Below are 18775 nucleotides of genomic sequence, written 5' to 3' on the forward strand. Positions count from 1 at the left end.
ATACAGAAAGTAAAGCTCAATCAAACTTACGCTCCCTCTTCATCCCGATTGAGAGGCATTTCTGGAGTCGGCAGGATTGGCACTGTCTCCTGTTGCTCTTAGTGATGACACAGGCGTTCTGAAACGGGCAGCAGAGCTGTGCGGGTCGCTTCATGGCGCGCCTTACAAACACACACACATGCATATGCAAGAGTCAATCTCGCTGACTGCAGAAAAGTAAGACCCCGCAAGATACCAGCATGACCGATATTATTCAAAGATCATACAATCTTCATCGATAGTGACATTAAAACAAATTTTAGGCTCCATATTAAGAAATGTGCATCGTGCACAAGTGATACTCCAAATAAAGTTTAATTACTGTATAATTTTTATATCAGTCAGTCTTGAGCGTTATGTCAGTAAATATGGTAATAGATTTGAACTATACTTAGCATGAAATAAATGCATTTTAAACATATTACTTTTTTTAGAACAGGTCAAATGTTAGATCACATATAATCAGAGGAATGCATTTTTGGAGCACCTCATTTTAAAAATTTGTTTTGTCCCAAGCCCTGGATGAAGTATTAGTTCACCCAAAAATGAAATGTCTGTCATCATTTACTTACACTCATGTCTTTACAAATCTGTATGACAAGAGCTCAGCTAATAGAAATATTTGAAAGAATGTTTTGGCTGTTTTGTCGATGGGGTCCAAAACAACACTTTAAAAATATCTTTTGTGTTCCACAGAAGAAAAAACATCATACCGGTTTGCAAAGATATGAGGGTGAATAAACAATGACCTTTTTGTGTGTGTGTGTGTGTGTGTGTGTGTGTGTGTGTGTGTGTGTGTGTGTGTGTGACGTTTTTCTGTGGGCGGGGCTTAGCTGGAGGCAGAAAGATTCCACTGACCGCTTCACTAACGCTAGCTATGAAGTTTGTTTACCTTGTTTTTTTAACAATGGCTGGAGAAAATCTGATTTTACCTGCATATGTAAGGTCACTCACTGTGCAGGACCATTATTGTTATTTAAATAAGTTAACTTTAACGGACAAAGTCAGATTGGCCGACCCTATGCTCATGGATGGACGATCTGACAGGATTACCTCCGATTGAGTGACTCGAGTAGTAAAGAGAAACTCACCTGAGTCCATCTAGTCATGAAGATGTATATTTCAACTTCAGCAGGCTATTTTTTACAGCTAATGTTACGCGAGAGTGAACTGGGCCAAAATACAAAAAGTTAAACATTCAATGTGATGATATATTATTTGAAGATGTATGTATCATGGCCAAATAGTTATTTTAAAGTATATACATCCTGTAAATTATGTAAGTTAAGTTTACAATACTTTACATAAAGTACATTTAAAAGGAAGATGTGAATAGTTTCTAGAAATAAAAATTCCAGAAATTAATTTTGAACTTTCTGTATTTGATTATTCTTACTAAGTTCTTAGAAAGTCCAGCCGCTATCAATCACAACAATTACAGATGATTAAGCATATACATCATCAGTTTGTTGTTTTACACATGCACACAGACACTATTTCATAGTTGTGAGATGCATAAGAAATCTTTAGACACAACACAAACCATAATCCATAACAACAAAAGACAATGCTTTATTTAACCTTTTCTGATAAGAAGTGTGCGCTGCAAACGCAAGCATTTCTGACGATAGTTTCTGTCCAGTTCGCTCGTTTCATCTCGTTTAAACACAGCCGTCGTCGGTTTTTTGTCTGGGAGTGGCAGCAGGTATGCGTTAAAATTTCAAATTGGAGCCTGTACTACATCGATTCTTGCATCCAGCATCACAACAAGATGATATTTTAAGCTCCTTATGTAGCCGAATCTGCGCTGGTTTGAATTGGCCGCCTCCAGTTTTCCCTTTGTTTTGCCTCCAGCTAGCGCGGTGACGTAATCGTGACGCCCACGCAAAAAGGGTCTATATGACAACAACAACAAAAAAAATAAATAAATCAAAAGAGCAGCAATGTCATGAGTGGCTAATATTGCTTTCTGGAGGAAACTTTTTTTTTTTTTAATTTTCAAAATGTAAATATTCACATCTTTTGTTCACCTTCTATGGTACCATGTTGCCTCCAGGCAACACAACGTATTTTTGTTTTTTTAAATACAAACCCGATTCCAAAAATGGGACACTGTACAAATTGTGAATAAAAACAGAATGCAATGATGTGGAAGTTTCAAATTTCAATATTTTATTCAGAATGCAACATAGATGACATATCAAATGTTTAAACTGAGAAAATGTATCATCTTAAGGGGAAAATAAGTTGATTTTAAATTTCATGGCATCAACACATCTCCAAAAATTTGGGACAAGGCCATGTTTACCACTGTGTGGCATCCCCTCTTCTTTTTATAACAGTCTGCAAACGTATGGGGACTGAGGAGACAAGTTGCTCAAGTTTAGGAATAGGAATGTTGTCCCATTCTTGTCTAATACAGGCTTCTAGTTGCTCAACTGTCTTAGGCCTTCTTTGTCGCATCTTCCTCTTTATGATGCGCCAAATGTTTTCTATGGGCCATTTCAGTACCCAGATCCTTCTTCTACGCAGCCATGATGTTGTAATTGATGCAGTATGTGGTCTGGCATTGTCATGTTGGAAAATGCAAGGTCTTCCCTGAAAGAGACGACGTCTGGATGGGAGCATATGTTGTTCTAGAACTTGGATATACCTTTCAGCATTGATGGTGCCTTTCCAGATGTGTAAGCTGCCCATGCCACACGCACTCATGCAACCCCATACCATCAGAGATGCAGGCTTCTGAACTGAGCGCTGATAACAACTTGGGTTGTCCTTGTCCTCTTTAGTCCGGATGACATGGCGTCCCAGTTTTCCAAAAAGAACTTTAAATTTTGATTAGTCTGACCACAGAACAGTTTTCCACTTTGCCACAGTCCATTTTAAATGAGCCTTGGCCCAGAGAAAACGCCTGCGCTTCTGGATCATGTTTAGATATGGCTTCTTTTTTGACCTATAGAGTTTTAGCCGGCAACGGCGAATGGCACGGTGGATTGTGTTCACCGACAATGTTTTCTGGAAGTATTCCTGAGCCCATGTTGTGATTTCCATTACAGTAGTATTCCTGTATGTGATGCAGTGCTGTCTAAGGGCCCGAAGATCATGGGCATCCAGGATGGTTTTCCGGCCTTGACCCTTACGCACAGAGATTGTTCCAGATTCTCTGAATCTTTGGATGATATTATGCACTGTAGATGATGATAACTTCAAACTCTTTGCAATTTTTCTCTGAGAAACTCCTTTCTGATATTGCTCATTTCGCCGCAGCATTGGGGGAATTGGTGATCCTCTTCCCATCTTGACTTCTGAGAGACACTGCCACTCTGAGAGGCACTTTTTATACCCAATCATGTTGCCAATTGACCTAATAAGTTGAAAATTGGTCCTTCAGCTGTTCCTTATATGTACATTTAACTTTTCCGGCCTCTTATTGCTACCGGTCCCAACTTTTTTGGAATGTGTAGCTCTCATGAAATCCAAAATGAGCCAATATTTGGCATGACATTTCAAAATGTCTCACTTTCAACATTTGATATGTTATCTATATTCTATTGTGAATAAAATATAAGTTTATGAGATTTGTAAATTATTGCATTCCTTTTTTATTCACAATTTGTACAGTGTCCCAACTTTTTTGGAATCGGATTTGTAAAATGAGACACTCATTTAATTGATCAATGCTGTCTCAGGGAAGTAGAGGTCAAGTACTAATAAATGAACATACAAAAAAGTGGTCACATGACCCACAGGGGTCCATTTTGTTTCCACTTTCAGGACATGTACACGTCACATGACTCCGTATTTTGTCCAATGAAAAGTGCATTTTTCATCAATTTCCATACATGTAATTGCCTATAAAAAAATCTTAGTCACCTTCATTGGAAAGTAAAGAAGTATTTTCAAAAACTTTACATAATATTTAATCAAATGTATCAAAGGAAATGACAAAAAAACTGCATGTTGCCTCAAGGCAACATTGTACCGTAATGGAATCGCATAAGGCCATGCAGGCATACTAGGTTAGAATACAAGTATATGATATTTGTAAGGAAAAGGGTTAGAATTATCTAAATGTATTAGAATTTTTGCATGATTTTGTAATGCATTTTCAAGAATAGTAATTCTCATACTATATCTGCACATATTATGAATTTTCTGTGGAGTTTAATTGTTTCCTCAGCTTTCACAAGCAATAAGGTGTCACTAGTGAAGTAAGAGATTTTACATGCATGTGCTTGCTTGTAAGGATAAAGTGCATATTAGTATAAGGTTATGATGATTTTAAATTTTTTACTTTGAAACAACACTGATTATATTATTCTGGTATGACAGCAGATATGAAAGTTTAGTTATACTTGTGATCCACGATGGTACAATGTTGCCTGAGAGCAACAGCTGGATATGAAATGTTACTTTTTATTAAATATGACACGTGCAACACATTAAAAACTAGATAATTCTGTTTGTTCAAGTGTTTGGTTAAAGAAATTGATGTTTTCAATAAATATATTTCTTTTTTTTGCATGAAAATGTCAAATGTTCAAATTTTTCCGTTGTGGTACAATGTTGCCTTGAGGCAACAAACTTTAAAAATTAATTAATTAAAAAAAAAATAACGAAAATGTTTATTGATATTGTTATAGTGTCCAATTTTTAAGTAGGAAAAACATCACAAATATTTTTTTCCTCATTGTACTGTAGAGGGTTAACCAGTATAATTCTCATGTTTTTAAAAATGCTGAAAGCACCCTGGGAAACAAAAAAATTACCATGTGACTGGACGCACACAATGTGCTGTGAAACATGTGGACTGGCCACAAATTCATATGTGCTACTGTACCCTATAATTACTTTCTTTTTCAAAGGCTGCTTTCAAAAAATGTATGCAAAAACTGAATGATGATTTAGCCGTTTTTAAAGATCTATGTACATCCTAAGGGTCATATTTCACATTTTCAGTTCAGGAAGAGAACCATTTCTCCAAGGTCTGTTATAAAACTACACACTCTGAAAGTATATTTGAACAAACATATAATTGATGTCCTTTGTCAAGTTTTGTTCCTACACAAAAAGGTTCCTCAAAGGACCTTTCAGCCAACAGTTCCTTTTTCTGCATTTGAAAGATTCCATGCATTTTAAAGGTTCTTCATGGAACCATCAATGCCAATAAAGAACCAGTGTACTGGGACAGTTGGGTCAACTGGACAGATTATTAAAAGTATAGTTCATCAAAAAATGACAATTCTGTAATCATTTACTCCCCCTCTCAGCTTGGACTTTCTGCAAAACATCCCACTAGAAAGAAAGTCATACAGGTTTGGAAGGACATGAGGGGGAGTAAATAATCCTCCATTCCAATTCCTCCACACATCTGTTGAAGGAGGGGCGGCTGGGAAAGGTCTGTTTGCTCACTCACCTGAAAAAGCCCTTGCAGCCCTCACAGGTCATGGCGTTAAAGTGGTAGCCTGTGGATTTGTCGCCGCATACTTGACAAATTTTGGGCTCATCATCCTCCTCTGTTTCTTCCTCAGACCCATCACCGTGTCCCGAGTCGCCCAGGGGAGAAAGCTCCTCCAATTCTTTACTCATCCTGAGCTGAAGTAAGCACTGCAACAAAAGGCACATGTCACTATATCACTCATATCCTCTCATTACCACCAATGACGTCTCTCCAAATAATGACTTCAAGTAGAGATGACTTCAGAAAACTGAAAACCAAAAGCTGTTGAACATCCAAAATTAGGCTGCATTCACTAAACTTCTACAGATTAATTTACTATGACTCCAAAGGAGAAATATGGTTATGGATAAATACCATTAAACACAGAATTATGACCACAATCACTATTACCACCACATACTGTACTGCACTGCTGTTAATACTGGCTCCTGCAGCATCTGCCTCCGGCACACAATATGCAGAGACATAACATTTGCACTGCCTCAGTACAGAATGGTAATATTTTGAATTGCCTTGGTCGACTCATTTCACACAAAGCACCTTTGTGTCCGTTTAGCATTTGTTATTGCATATTTTATTTTTGTAGCACTTCATTTATATATGTATGTAAATGTACTCCACAAACATATACATTTATATACACACAAAAAAACGTGTGTGTGTGTGTGCATATATAAATAAATATACACACCCTCTCTAGAGTACAGAATATAATACACCTGTGCAACATCTTCATTCAGTTTTAATATTTAAATTATGGTAATATCAGCATGCATTATTAAATACATATTTATACTCTATCTGAACTGGTCCTAAAAGGAAAACAAGCACAGAAAGCAAGAGCGAGAGGTCTTGAGGTCTGATTGCCATCTTACATATTCTATAACAATTCAAATGCATAGCAATACAAATTGTATGAATTCTCTTTCTCTTATTTGAGAGAAGAAATACAGTTATGTTAAATGGTCAGATGATTTTGGAAAAAAAATAAAAAAATTCTAATAACACAATACAACGAGACAATTTCAGCAGTGTATTAAACTTACCAATATAACATCCATGGTTCACACAAATGACTACATCTAAACCACCTTTACAACCAAGCTGTCTGAAAGCTCCAATAATAAAGTCACAGTTAATAAATCATGTATCAATCATCACATAACCATTAGACAGCTATTCATGAGCAGACTGAATCACTCTCGGCTGTGAATGTAAATTTAAAGCAGAGCAGGTGTTCAGAGTTCAGGAAACATACCCTTTGCATGATCTGTGTAGCGCAGAAATCTAGAGCGTGTCCTCCAGGGCAAGACCTTTCTCCTAAATAAGCCATTGAAAGAACACGGCGCATACACACACAGCAATGCCAAACAAAGCTGAAATTATGTGTTGCCATGGTATCCACGTGGGACCACTAAGCATTGGTCAAGTCAGACTCTCCCTCTAAGCCATAATACTGAAGTACCTGCAGCATAATAGTCTATATACGGTTATTCAGTGTCAGAAGAAGGATGAAATGCACAGGGAGAATTCTCCCTGTGCATGAGGGGAAAAACAACACTTTTTCCTTCTTCCTATATTTTTATCATACTGGTTTTTTTTTTTTTTGTCATAATGTATAAAATAGCCCATTTATTGTTACAATTGGCTTATTATATCATTCTATTTAATTTGAATAATTCTGTTTTTTATTCTTAACTATCAATTCAAAAAGTTGTGTGTAATCAATTAACATTTATATTTATTCATTTAGCAGATAATTTTGTCTTAGCGACTTATAATAATAATAATAATAATAATAATAATGTTACAGAAATGTCTGTTTCAAATAGCCTAAATGATGTGTTTTAAGCAGTAAATCAGTATATTAGAATTATTTCTGAAGGATCATGTGACACTGAAGACTGAGTAATGATGCTGAAATTCAGCTTCGCATCACAGAAAAAAAACAACATTTTAAAATATATTCAAATAGAAAATTTTTAACTGTAATAATTTTCACAATATTCCGTTTTGTTTTTGGTTTTTTTATTGGACTGTTCACTGTTGATCAAATGAACTAGCACAGAATATCTGACATGTTGTGTTGAATAAATAAAATTCCTAAAAGATGTTTCATAAAATAAATTCCCATCTACCAACACAATTTTAAAGGGACAGTTCACTCAAAAATGAAAAACAACTAAAATTGAGATTTGAGAGCAGTAACATAAAAGTGGAGTGAATAATAAAAATAATAAAAAAATTTCAGCACTCAAAGCTATCGTATGGCTTCAGAAGTCTTGCAATATAGCACAATAAGTTGTGCACAACTTAAAAAAGAGCAACTTCAACATTGTTCTAAACATCTACTTTTGTGTTCCATGGTTTATAATGACATGATATAACATGAGTAAAAAAATAACAGCATTTTTCTTTCACTCCAGCAATCATCTGTAAAACTGTAACTATAATTATTAATCCTTCACTATCATCTTACTGATATAACACAGTTTAACTGCCATTCATTCAACAGCCTTGACTACAGCACCTCAGGGTTAATTTTTAATTGAACACACAAATATCTGCTTCCACACTATGGTACACGACCAAAGAAAGGCCACTAGACAGAATAGTGACCTATTTTACGGAGACTGGTGCAGATTAAAGTGTTTAAGGACCTTAATGCTGACAGTTGACGCAGATGAACTCTGCAAGGTCAGACTGAGTTCACTCTCTGGGTCCAAAGAGCAATAACCTGCTGGTTAAGTAATGTGCTATTTTCTGAGAGTGTTGTCCTTTGCCTACATACAATCTGAGTACAGGTTTATCAGAAGCGAGAGGAAGCTCTCAAGTGCTAATTTCTCCCCCCACTGCTCCAATTACCCTGCCTATTATCCATTCAATCTCTGCATTAGCAACGCCTCTAGCCTTTCACTGTTCACTTTCCCTTGTGATTAACAACACTTTGGACCCACTACCCTCTGGACTGTTTAGGATTTGCATTGTGAAATTCAATTTTGGAACAACAGCTCCAATTCATCTCAGCTGCTATTCTTCTCCAAATCCTAAATTCATCAAGATAATGGATGACGGGGGTAAAAAAAAAAAGAAAAGTACACCTGTCCGGTCCTACATGTAGCTATTAGTTCATTTGTGGTCATAAGTATACCCTGGGTTCACCTTTTAGATCAGTATATACATATTTCTGTGCTTAACTAACAATTAGTGAGCACATGAAGCTGGGATGTGAGTGTGTCTGGTCCTCAGCTGTGTAAATACATTTTGCTAATGCTCTATAAATCTGTCTTCTTACATCACTGGAAAACATCACACAGTGCACTGACAGCATGCTAATTGTTGTCATTAAAAATTACATTTGTTGATTTGTATTTGATTTGTATTTCTTTTCAGCTAATACAGTAAGATAACCCTTCATTTCAGGTCAAAGCATCCTCATGTGACTGTGACTCTGACTACATTCAAACCTCAGCTGAATGTGGATCAAATCGGATTTTCTGCTGAAATCCAGTATTTTCTGAGGTTGTGCACATGACCTTTTAACTACGAGGTTGAGAAGATGAAAGTTTACATATGTGTGCATGTGTGTGTATTCAGGGGAGTTTCCTCTGAGGAGGCAAGGGAGACAAGTGCCTCCTCAAAATATTGGATGAGAAAAAATTTGTAGTGAAAAAATAAAACAACGGCAATATTACAAAATATAACATTAAAAAGTGTATAAATCACTTGTTTTTTTTTTAAAGAAACATTGTCCAATAGCAACACCAGCAGGTAAAGTTACATTAGGAGTCTGCATCTCTCTTGGCTCCCCTGAGCCCATTGATGTTTAACAGACCCTAAGTTTGATGCGGGTAATTGAGAATGAATGGGGGAAAGTCACGTGAGAGATGGCAATGCCTCCATCGTGATATGACTGGATATGTTCGGCTGTGATTGGTCCAGGCAATAAATCTCGCCTCTTGTGTTCATGCACATTCGTGAACCAGTCTGAATGATCAATATAAAGGCAGAAGACTAATTAAAAAAAAAAAAAAAAAAGTAAACAACTCACACGTTTAGATACAACCACTTTGTTACATCAAAATAAGACTTGAAATGGCCCGAAAACATGATCTTTGAGAGTTTTAGTGAGTAATCAGCGTGATGAAATTTAGGCCTAAATCTCCGTGTCAGTGACCAATATTTACAGAGCTTTGATGACTGATGATCTGAAAAATTCAGAAGTAGTTATGTTAACTACTAAAAAGAATAGCTGAACATATATGTTCACAAATAAAATATATTGTTTAAATTGTTACTGCCTTGAGTTATTGTTTTGGAATAAAAGTAAAATGCTTAAAAACATTAACTTGGTGAGATTCATACTCTGCTTTAATAAATAGAATATTGATTACATTGTTAATATAAAAATATAAAATATTTTTTTTTTTCTTACTTTCTGTAAGTAATGTTTATTTAACCAAGAAAATGTGATTGGGACATGAATTTACATTTGATCAAAAAATGAAAAAAAAAAAAAACTTTGAGGACTCTGCCTCCTCATTTGAGAAGACCACTGTGCACCACTGGTGGGGTTCAAAATCTGAGGCCACTGTTATTTATTTTTTACATTTCACCTTTTTTTTTACTCTATGTACTAATCTACTAATTACAAATTGAGTGCAAAGTTGAATAAAAAGTTTAAATAAAACATTTGTTGTTCATTTTGTTTAAATCTTTCACTGTTTAAATATTTGGAGCTATGTATCTGATTTTTTTTTTTCATTTTCATGCATGTGAAATGTGTAATGGCACTGATTGGAATTGAAAAAGCCATATTTAGTGTGATTAATTGGTCTTCACACAGTCACCCAGCTTTGTCACATGTGAGGGGAAAAAGTTAGGTATTTTTAGCAAGAAAATATTATTTCAGTCTTTCTATTTCAAAATGGCATTTTTAATTCAGTGTGTTACTTGCTGTTTCTTAATTGAGCGTGGACTTTTTCTGTGTGAAAATAGTTTCTACAACATTTTTTTTTTCATTGTAGTCTTTACTCTCTAGTAATATATCACAGAGTTCTTTAATGCAATGCACAATTACATGCACATTTCATTTACATCAGTGGATTTCACACATATAGCACTTCATCTAGGTCTAGGACTGTTAATTTGCACATCTGGAAGTCCTCTTATGCATATATCTTAATCTTTAATAAGCTAGTCAAGTGTGCTTTCTTGTATATAATTTTAACCGCTGGCTGGCCAAGCATATAAGTGTTCATTATTCACAGAGACTGTGCACTCATTCACTGATTGGAGTCCTGCACTTCATTGAACATTTCCTCTATGATGAGGTCATATTGTACGCCTGAGGACAAAAGGTTCAACAGGCTTTAATAATTGCAATAAAAAAAAAAAAATAAAAATAAAAATAAAAATGTAATTCTGGGGTTTAGGAAAAAACATTCCAGGAAATATGAATTGTTATATTTAAGTGCATAATATGCTCATTCCAAAACTCTGGCGTTAAAAATGCTGCCTGGGATACTGTAAAATTACCAGGAAGTTCAAAAATTATATAACCAGCTGTCAAACCTATTGAAATTCTTTTGTTGGGGAGGGGAAGGGGGAGAGAGACAGGAAGACAGAATATGAGAGAGAGAGGACAGAGAACACTCACTAAAATCACACTGGGGCAACATTAACAGCCTGCAGTGACATCCAGCTGCTTTAATAAATGTGAAAATGCACTTAGTCATGTCATTACACATGAATGGGTTGATACGTTGTAATTTCACTGATTTAATCCCCCATTATACATCAGGCATAATTTGGCCTAATTGATCTAGTGATTGGTTTATTAAAAGTTTATGTCAAGTTAAAGACTCATTCTGATGGCACCCATTCACTGCAGAGGATCTATTGTTGAGCAACTTATCCATCTATTGAACTATTCCTTTGAGCTCAAGTCTTTAATTCTACGTAGATGAAATGCGTCATCACAGCGGCCTTGTCGTTCCCATGACACTCAGTACATCTATTCATTTCCGTCGGCACTATAGTCAACGTGAAGTGTAAAAAGCAGCTATAAACGGTTAAATATATGCAAGGATGATAAAACCATTCACAACTCAGTATGCAAATATCATTACTATACTTACAGATAACTCATAAAACTGAGCCTGTGCACTGCAGGCTAAATAAACTGCAGAAGTTTATAGGCTTATTGACTATTCTGTATTTCTTCTGTATCACTTGATAAACCATTATTGATGCGCTGAGAATGCAAGACAGTTGATCTCCACAAGAAATTTGGACAAAATTAAGTACCATAGTTTCACTGTAATGCAACATCGCATTGGTTTGTGGTTCTTTGACATGTTGTGCATTTATTGTGTATCAATATTTGCATTCATTAAGAGACTATTTGTCTCTAGGCTACCCTCATTTATTTTAGTAAAGTAATGATATATTTCCCTATGGAAAAAGCAACTCTACTGAATGTCCAAACAGCGCAGGGCTGCATTAGTGCAGCAGCTCATGTTTAGCTAACTGCAACTAGGTCATCACATTAGAAACAGGCCAACAGTACAAACTGCACAAAGCATTCTTCGGAAACTGAAACAACATGTAGCAAATATTGACTTTTTGTTTAATTAAACCTGCTGTGATGCAGGTTTCACAAGAAATAATGGAGAATTATGAATTATTATTATTATTTAAATAAAGAATTGAATGTTAAATGTTCTTGCTTTCAGTCTGTATTGCATTGAGTGTAAGATGCATTACATTAATAAGTGTACTGCAAAGTGTCTGCCAACAAAAGGTCAAACTCAGAAACAAACTTTTCCATTATTTGCCTTCAGGAATCAATTTCCAGTGGCAATTATTATCATTATTATTCCTTTTTAAGGCAATTGTTTCTTTGAAAGAGGCCTCCTAATTGTGAAGGCCTCCTCTGGCATAAACTCTGTGTTTTTCAGCAGCGTCTAATCTAAACGCCTCTGATTGGCCACTGCATTCATAAGCTTAACAGAAATGTGTGTGGTTATAATGCTCAACACTGAGAAAAAAAATTATAATAAAATAAATCAATATGATCCAATATAAATAATATAATCAAATATGATCCGATATAAATCTAATGCAGCAATCTATCATTTCACTTATATGGCCAGCCGTAATAGATTAGCTTAATTTTACATTTCCTCTTTACAGATTTATTCTTATTCAATGAGGAAAATAATAAAATAATGCTTCTTCTGAAAATAAGGAGCTATACATCCTGAAATTCTATTCTAAAACACAACACAACTTTCAGTCAAAGAGTAACTTCTTTAACATTCAGAAGCTTTACATGATGAGCTTATATTATAATAAGCATCTACACACGTTGTCTAGCTTTGAGTCTGTGTGATTCTTGGTGACACGCAAAGCTTGAAGTTTTGGTTTCTTTCTTTTTTTTTTTGTTGATGCAGAACTATACAAACAAACGTTTTAGCCTGTTTTGCAAGTTTCCTTCATATTAGTGCACAGCTCCCTCAAAAACAAATTTGGTTTGGTCATGGCATTCAGTCAAATATTTCTGAATAGTGACCGTTCACACAGGTCATTGTGTATAACCGAGCATAGTGGTGCAACCCTCTCTCTTGAGTCAGTCCACCGTTAATATGGTAAACACACAAAGCTTTATTCAGCTAAAAGCTAAGAAATCTCCAGTTAAAGCCAAATTAATTAACCAGAAGAGATAAAGAGCTGAATGAGAAAGAACTTCAATAAATAGTTGACTCAAAAATGAGAAGTCCGTCATCATTAACTCACCTACGCGTTGTTCCAATCCTGTATGACTTCTTTCTTTTTCTTTTTTTCTTCAGTAAATAAAATTAAATATTTTGTATTTTCAGTGAAACACAAATATTGTTTTGAAGAATCTTGGGAACCAAACAACATTGGAGCCAAATGAATTGACAAAAACAAAGACATTTCTCAAAATATCTTCTTTTAGGCTCCAAAGAAGGACCTCAAACAAGAATGACATGAGGGTGAGTAAATTTCATCACAGCTTCGGGATAATGTGGATTAGAATTGAATTCATTTTATTTGTGATAATGCACGGTTGACGGCATGTTATTACTAATCATTTCATTGAACTAATATGTGAAAGATATCACACAATATCATGCATATCAGCACAGCTGTGATTACCTGCAGCTTCCCGCCTGAGTCAAATCATAGCCATTGCGTTCAGAAGCACCAATGTGACCGAACTCATTGTAAACAAATAAATATTAATACATACATGAACTGCACAGCAAGCACTAAACAGCGTCTGCTGTGCGAATATTAAAATTAATGCAATATTGGGACAACTGCTGCGACTGAATGAGCTCAAAAGATACCGTGATAATTGATAGGGTTCATTACTAATGGCTCAGAACAGAAAATAAAACAACAGTGAAGTTAAGCAACTGCGCAGACGACTGGTCCGACTGGATCTACAACAGTTCGGCACAGATTTCACAGCCTCGGGAATGCATGCATCGCGCTGAATATATAGGCTACAATTGCCGAATGACTGTTTATAGCATGTTGTACTGACAGCAGAAGTTTATAAATCGCTTTAGTCGCCTCTTTATCTGACCTTCGAGACGACGCCTCAACAGTAAAGTATATTTAAATCCCGACAGACACACTGACATTCATTCCTATAGTTTGCAAGCGGCATTATTTATTTGTAGTGCACGTTCAACAGTTGCTGTCACGTCTCGCAATCTACTTTACTTCAGTAGCTAAATAAAAACAAACGCACTTACCATGTCATATCAGCACGACATTCACGTAAAGCCTCAACATGACCATGTTCACCGAGCTCCGACGTCAATCATGACACGATCCGTTTCGCATTTACTGACTTACAATCCTGATTTTAAAGAACGCATTGTACACACTGCCGCCCCAGAGACTTACTTCCTGGTTACAGATGTCCTGAGAAGGACACACTTGACGGAAAAGCGAGAAAACATGCTCTATGTTCTCGCTATAGACGCGAATGCCGTTGCTTGTTTTCCTAATTCCCTGATCAGTCAAAAGAGCAGACAGTCTGAAAGTCGAGAGGGAAGGGAAATAAAAGAAAACACAACCAATCACAGGCGGGGCAAACTGAATGGAGCATTATGCAATTTGTTTATAGAAAATTATGCAACTACTGCTGCAGCAGTATATAGGTAGCTTGCAGTGTTTGTAAGCCAGCGATGTATTGATATTCCTCAATTACACCTCACATTGTTTAACGTAATTAAGGCCTAGTAATTAAAATACAGACTAACTTTGTTGACCATTTTACTTTTAGTTCCACAACATAAATCACAGTCATACCCCAAAAGTAAATACCTCAAAAGTAATAGCTGTGTTTTAAAACGGTGGCCAAAACTCACAGGCAAAAATAAATAAATTATATATTAATATAATATAATATAACATTATATATATATATATATATATATATATATATATATATATATATATATAAAGGGCCTAAAACTAACTTTTTGCCACACCTGCCAATTGGCCGGTGACGTGATAAAATTTACCGGCCAAATTTTTTTTTTTTTTACCGGCTGTGAAACTCTTTTTTGCAAAAACAGGCAGTTATTACTACTACAATGACTAAACATATTTACAATGTTTTTAATTGGTCCTTTACTTTACTTACAAGAAAAAACGTCCCTAAAAAACGTTGAGATTCTTGTCCTTTGCATGTTTTCGGCAAACGGAGCAGGCCATCGTTTCACACATACTCCGTTTGCAGTGCGTATTTTTTTTTCCACATCCATGTTAACAGATTAGAGTAACAGATTAGAGTAGGGCTATTCAGTTAGATTCATTTGAGGGCCGGATTATCAAACTGAAAATTTGAAGGGGGGCCAAGGGGGTAGGGGCCGTCCCGATCTCTTTCTGGGGGGACTTATAAAATTTGAAATTAAATTGAAATCTAAAATCTATAAAAGGTTAACATTAGTGCTTTCTGTCAACTGATTTTAAAAAAGTAATCACACATTTTTGAGTCATTAATCATGATCAATTGCATATTTTTTTTATTGTCATAATTTCACATTGAACCTCCAAATTAATGTAGAAACAATATAAAGATAGTATATTATTTTAAATAGGCAATGTTCTAATGGTATTAATAATAGCCTATTATTAATGAAGTATTGCTACCAATACACTGCTACTGGTGTCTCTATTAAATGCATTTTCCCTCAGTTTTACCCATTAATTATAGCCATTCAACATTACAGTATAATTGAAAAACAATTATTTTTAACATTTAATAGGCTCTGAAATATTAAGTGATTTTAAAACAATCTTCACATAAACTATAAATTGTATATGCATAAACTATAAAGATTTATCTGTTGTTCTCACTTCATTGCATTGTTATATTTTGTAAGAATTTTACCCGCCAACTGGCGACTGACACCGTTACATCCACTCGCCAACGACGATTTTTACTCGCATTTGGCGCTTGGCAGTGTTAATTTTAGGCCCTGCACACATATATATATATATATATATATATATATATATATATATATATATATATATATGTGAGCTTTTCTTCAACTAGGCACTTTTAGCCTTGTGAAGTTGAATAAAAAACTTGTTTAAAAGTCACGTAACACAACGTACGTTTACATTTACAGTCTCATAAATTAAAATTATTTGTCTAGTTGTAAGGTCTGTAAGAGGACAAACTTAGATTACAAGAGAAATTGTTAATATTTTACATTTTTCCAACCTGCAATGAACAAATGTCATTTCCACCGCATCTCAATATACAGCTGTTATTTAAATATAGAATAACTTATGCCACTCATATCATTTTTGTAGTTTTACCAGTTTTTCCACAATGTAAAATAATTATACATTTGTCAATGAGATAAATTAACTGCCCAAAGGACCAAATGCTGAACTGTACACCTGTCACACTCTGAAATGTAATATTGGTTTGGGTAAGAGCTTATTAGAAAATAAATAACTTGAATTTTTATATTAAGTAGAGCATGATCTCATAAATTGTGGATACATTTTTACTGTGTGATGAGAACTTTTTAAATATTTTTTAAAAATGTGTGGTGATGGAAATGACAGGGTGGTGGTGGAAATGACAGGGTGTTGTGGAAATGACAATGAATTAACGTGAATGTAGAGAAACAGCAGAGATATTTATTAGAAAAAGTCTTAAACTCATCACACTCATTAAACTCAATTCACAAAGTCATTAAACATATCAATCGTACTTTGTAACCATAAATGTCATTTCCACCACTGAGGCAGTGTGGTGGAAATGCAACCTGTCCTCCAACCAATACGCCCGTATACTGTAGGTCGTTTGTCCAAATCCCTGAAATACCACCCATCAGAGTTTATACTACATTTGACCCAGAGCCATAAAGAGACTCTCACAGTGCATTATGGGTTACAGTTACAGTATTACAGTTGATACTCGACTGCTATTGGCTAGTCTGCGTTTGAGGGGAGGGGCTTACCGATAGGTCAAACGTGCCCTTATCGGCAACAGGTCATTTTCTTATTAATGTTTTGTACTCTTTTATCTGCCTTATAGTTCGGGTTTCGTGTAGCTCGGTTGGTAGAGCATTGCGTTATATGACGATATGTAATTACGGATCATGGGTTCGATCCCACCCAGAGAACGCACGCGCTCATAAAATGTACTCATGAACATGATGTTGCATGACCCCTGTAAGGGTTAGGGTTAGGTGTGGTCATTTGTACGAATTAGCCACCTAGTAAAATATGTAAGATCGGTGTAAAAAGTTTTTTGTTGGAGGACAGGCTCATTTGAATTAATACTTAGCATTTCATGTATGCAAAATACTCTTATTAAACTTAAAAATTTTAGCTTTTTAAAAACACCCTTGAAGGTTCAGCATGTTTGGAAATGACGTAGAATAACTGATCAAGCAATATTTACCTTGATTTTTCTTCACATGTTGTTGATGAACATTTTAATTCCGTCCATGTCCAACATGTGCTCTGATGTCACTGAACATTTCCATAGAAACCACCTAAACAATCTTTCACATAAACTTTTTAAAGGGACATTACAGTGTTGTGGTGGAAATGACACCAATACTGAGCGACAGCTATATTTTGTATAAAAAGTAATATTGATAGTGGTCTCACATTAAATACTATAATGTATTTTAATTATTTTACTAGGGCTTAATTCAGGTACATTAGTTACCAGATAAGTGATTTTGACACCTATAAGGAGGTTGAAAAGTATGAAAAAATCATAATAGAAAGGTAGTAAAAAGTTTTTAAGGTGGTTTTATTGTTAGTTTGACAAAGAAAGAGGAATTTGTCCAAAATTATATGTATTTTTTAAAAATATGACCAAAGAACATAAAAGTGCCCATAGTCTAAGAATCACCCATACATACATAGCCTACATATATTATATCAGTGTTGTTCCGTCCATATAAACTGCGAATGCGCCGCATACCCAGGCCATCTGAGAGAATGAGTTCACGCCACGGGCTAATTAATATGAACACATTAAAAGTTGACCCCTTGTCATTTGAGATGTGACTTACAGCTTAATAAAGTGTTGGGAATAAGTATGTAAAATTATTTATTTGACAAACAACGGTAATTTTCTGTAAATCTGCATCAGTGACGGAAGCTTCCGGGTGAGCGATTCTCCGCAGTTTTGGCGCCTCCGCTCTGTTGCTACAAGCTTGTTTGTATGAAGGTAAAATTACGTCAAAAAGATTTGCATGCGCAGGGTAAGATTTGTGAAAGTGTACATAAGATAGCAAGCGTAAATTAATTTTGCATTCGCAAGAAAAGAGTTGTAAAAGTGCAAATTGCATTTCAAGCGTAAGAAAAAAAGATTTGCAGCCTTTTTTGAGATGAGCAAAATCTGCGCAGACCCGATCACCGGTGATTACCGCGAGATGCATGCCGGTTAGAAAAGTGTCCGAGTTACATCCGCCTTGCTCTGATGTCATGGTGACGTGTGCCAAAAAACTCTCGCGACGGCGAGGCGGCTGTGTCGGATTGAGCAGTCGTGCACAGTTGCTCTCCACCGACTGCGCTGATCAAAAGCATGATGGGAAACGACTGACTGACGACACAGCTTAATGCTCATTGGTTCAGACAACCGGGATGCTGAGTTCTCTTCTAAAATGTTTGATTTTTTAAAATCTTATTTCATGCAATTATGTACTTAAATTGTGCATGAATATTCCCAAACACTAGACAGTG

The 18775-nt window shown here is 35.5% G+C and overlaps 1 protein-coding gene across 2 annotated transcripts in view; it reads right to left on the bottom strand.

Annotated features, from left to right (window-relative positions):
• nr1i2 (nuclear receptor subfamily 1, group I, member 2) overlaps positions 1-17553 on the bottom strand; it is a 35942-nt gene extending 18389 nt beyond the window's left edge. The window contains exons 1-3 of one of the 2 annotated variants that reach the window (XM_058787834.1): positions 17478-17553; positions 5456-5646; positions 31-161 (exon numbers count right to left, since the gene is read on the bottom strand). In XM_058787834.1, the coding sequence (XP_058643817.1) occupies positions 31-161; positions 5456-5628 (304 nt within the window). In that variant the 5' untranslated portion in view covers positions 5629-5646; positions 17478-17553. Of the gene's footprint in view, positions 1-30; positions 162-5455; positions 5647-14292; positions 14593-17477 lie in introns of those variants that run through there. The other variant, XM_058787833.1, reaches the window with a different exon arrangement.
• Positions 17554-18775: the final 1222 nt, after the last annotated feature.

Source organism: Onychostoma macrolepis, chromosome 09 (genome assembly GCF_012432095.1).
Source record: "Onychostoma macrolepis isolate SWU-2019 chromosome 09, ASM1243209v1, whole genome shotgun sequence".
Classification (NCBI taxonomy): Eukaryota; Metazoa; Chordata; class Actinopteri; order Cypriniformes; family Cyprinidae; genus Onychostoma; species Onychostoma macrolepis.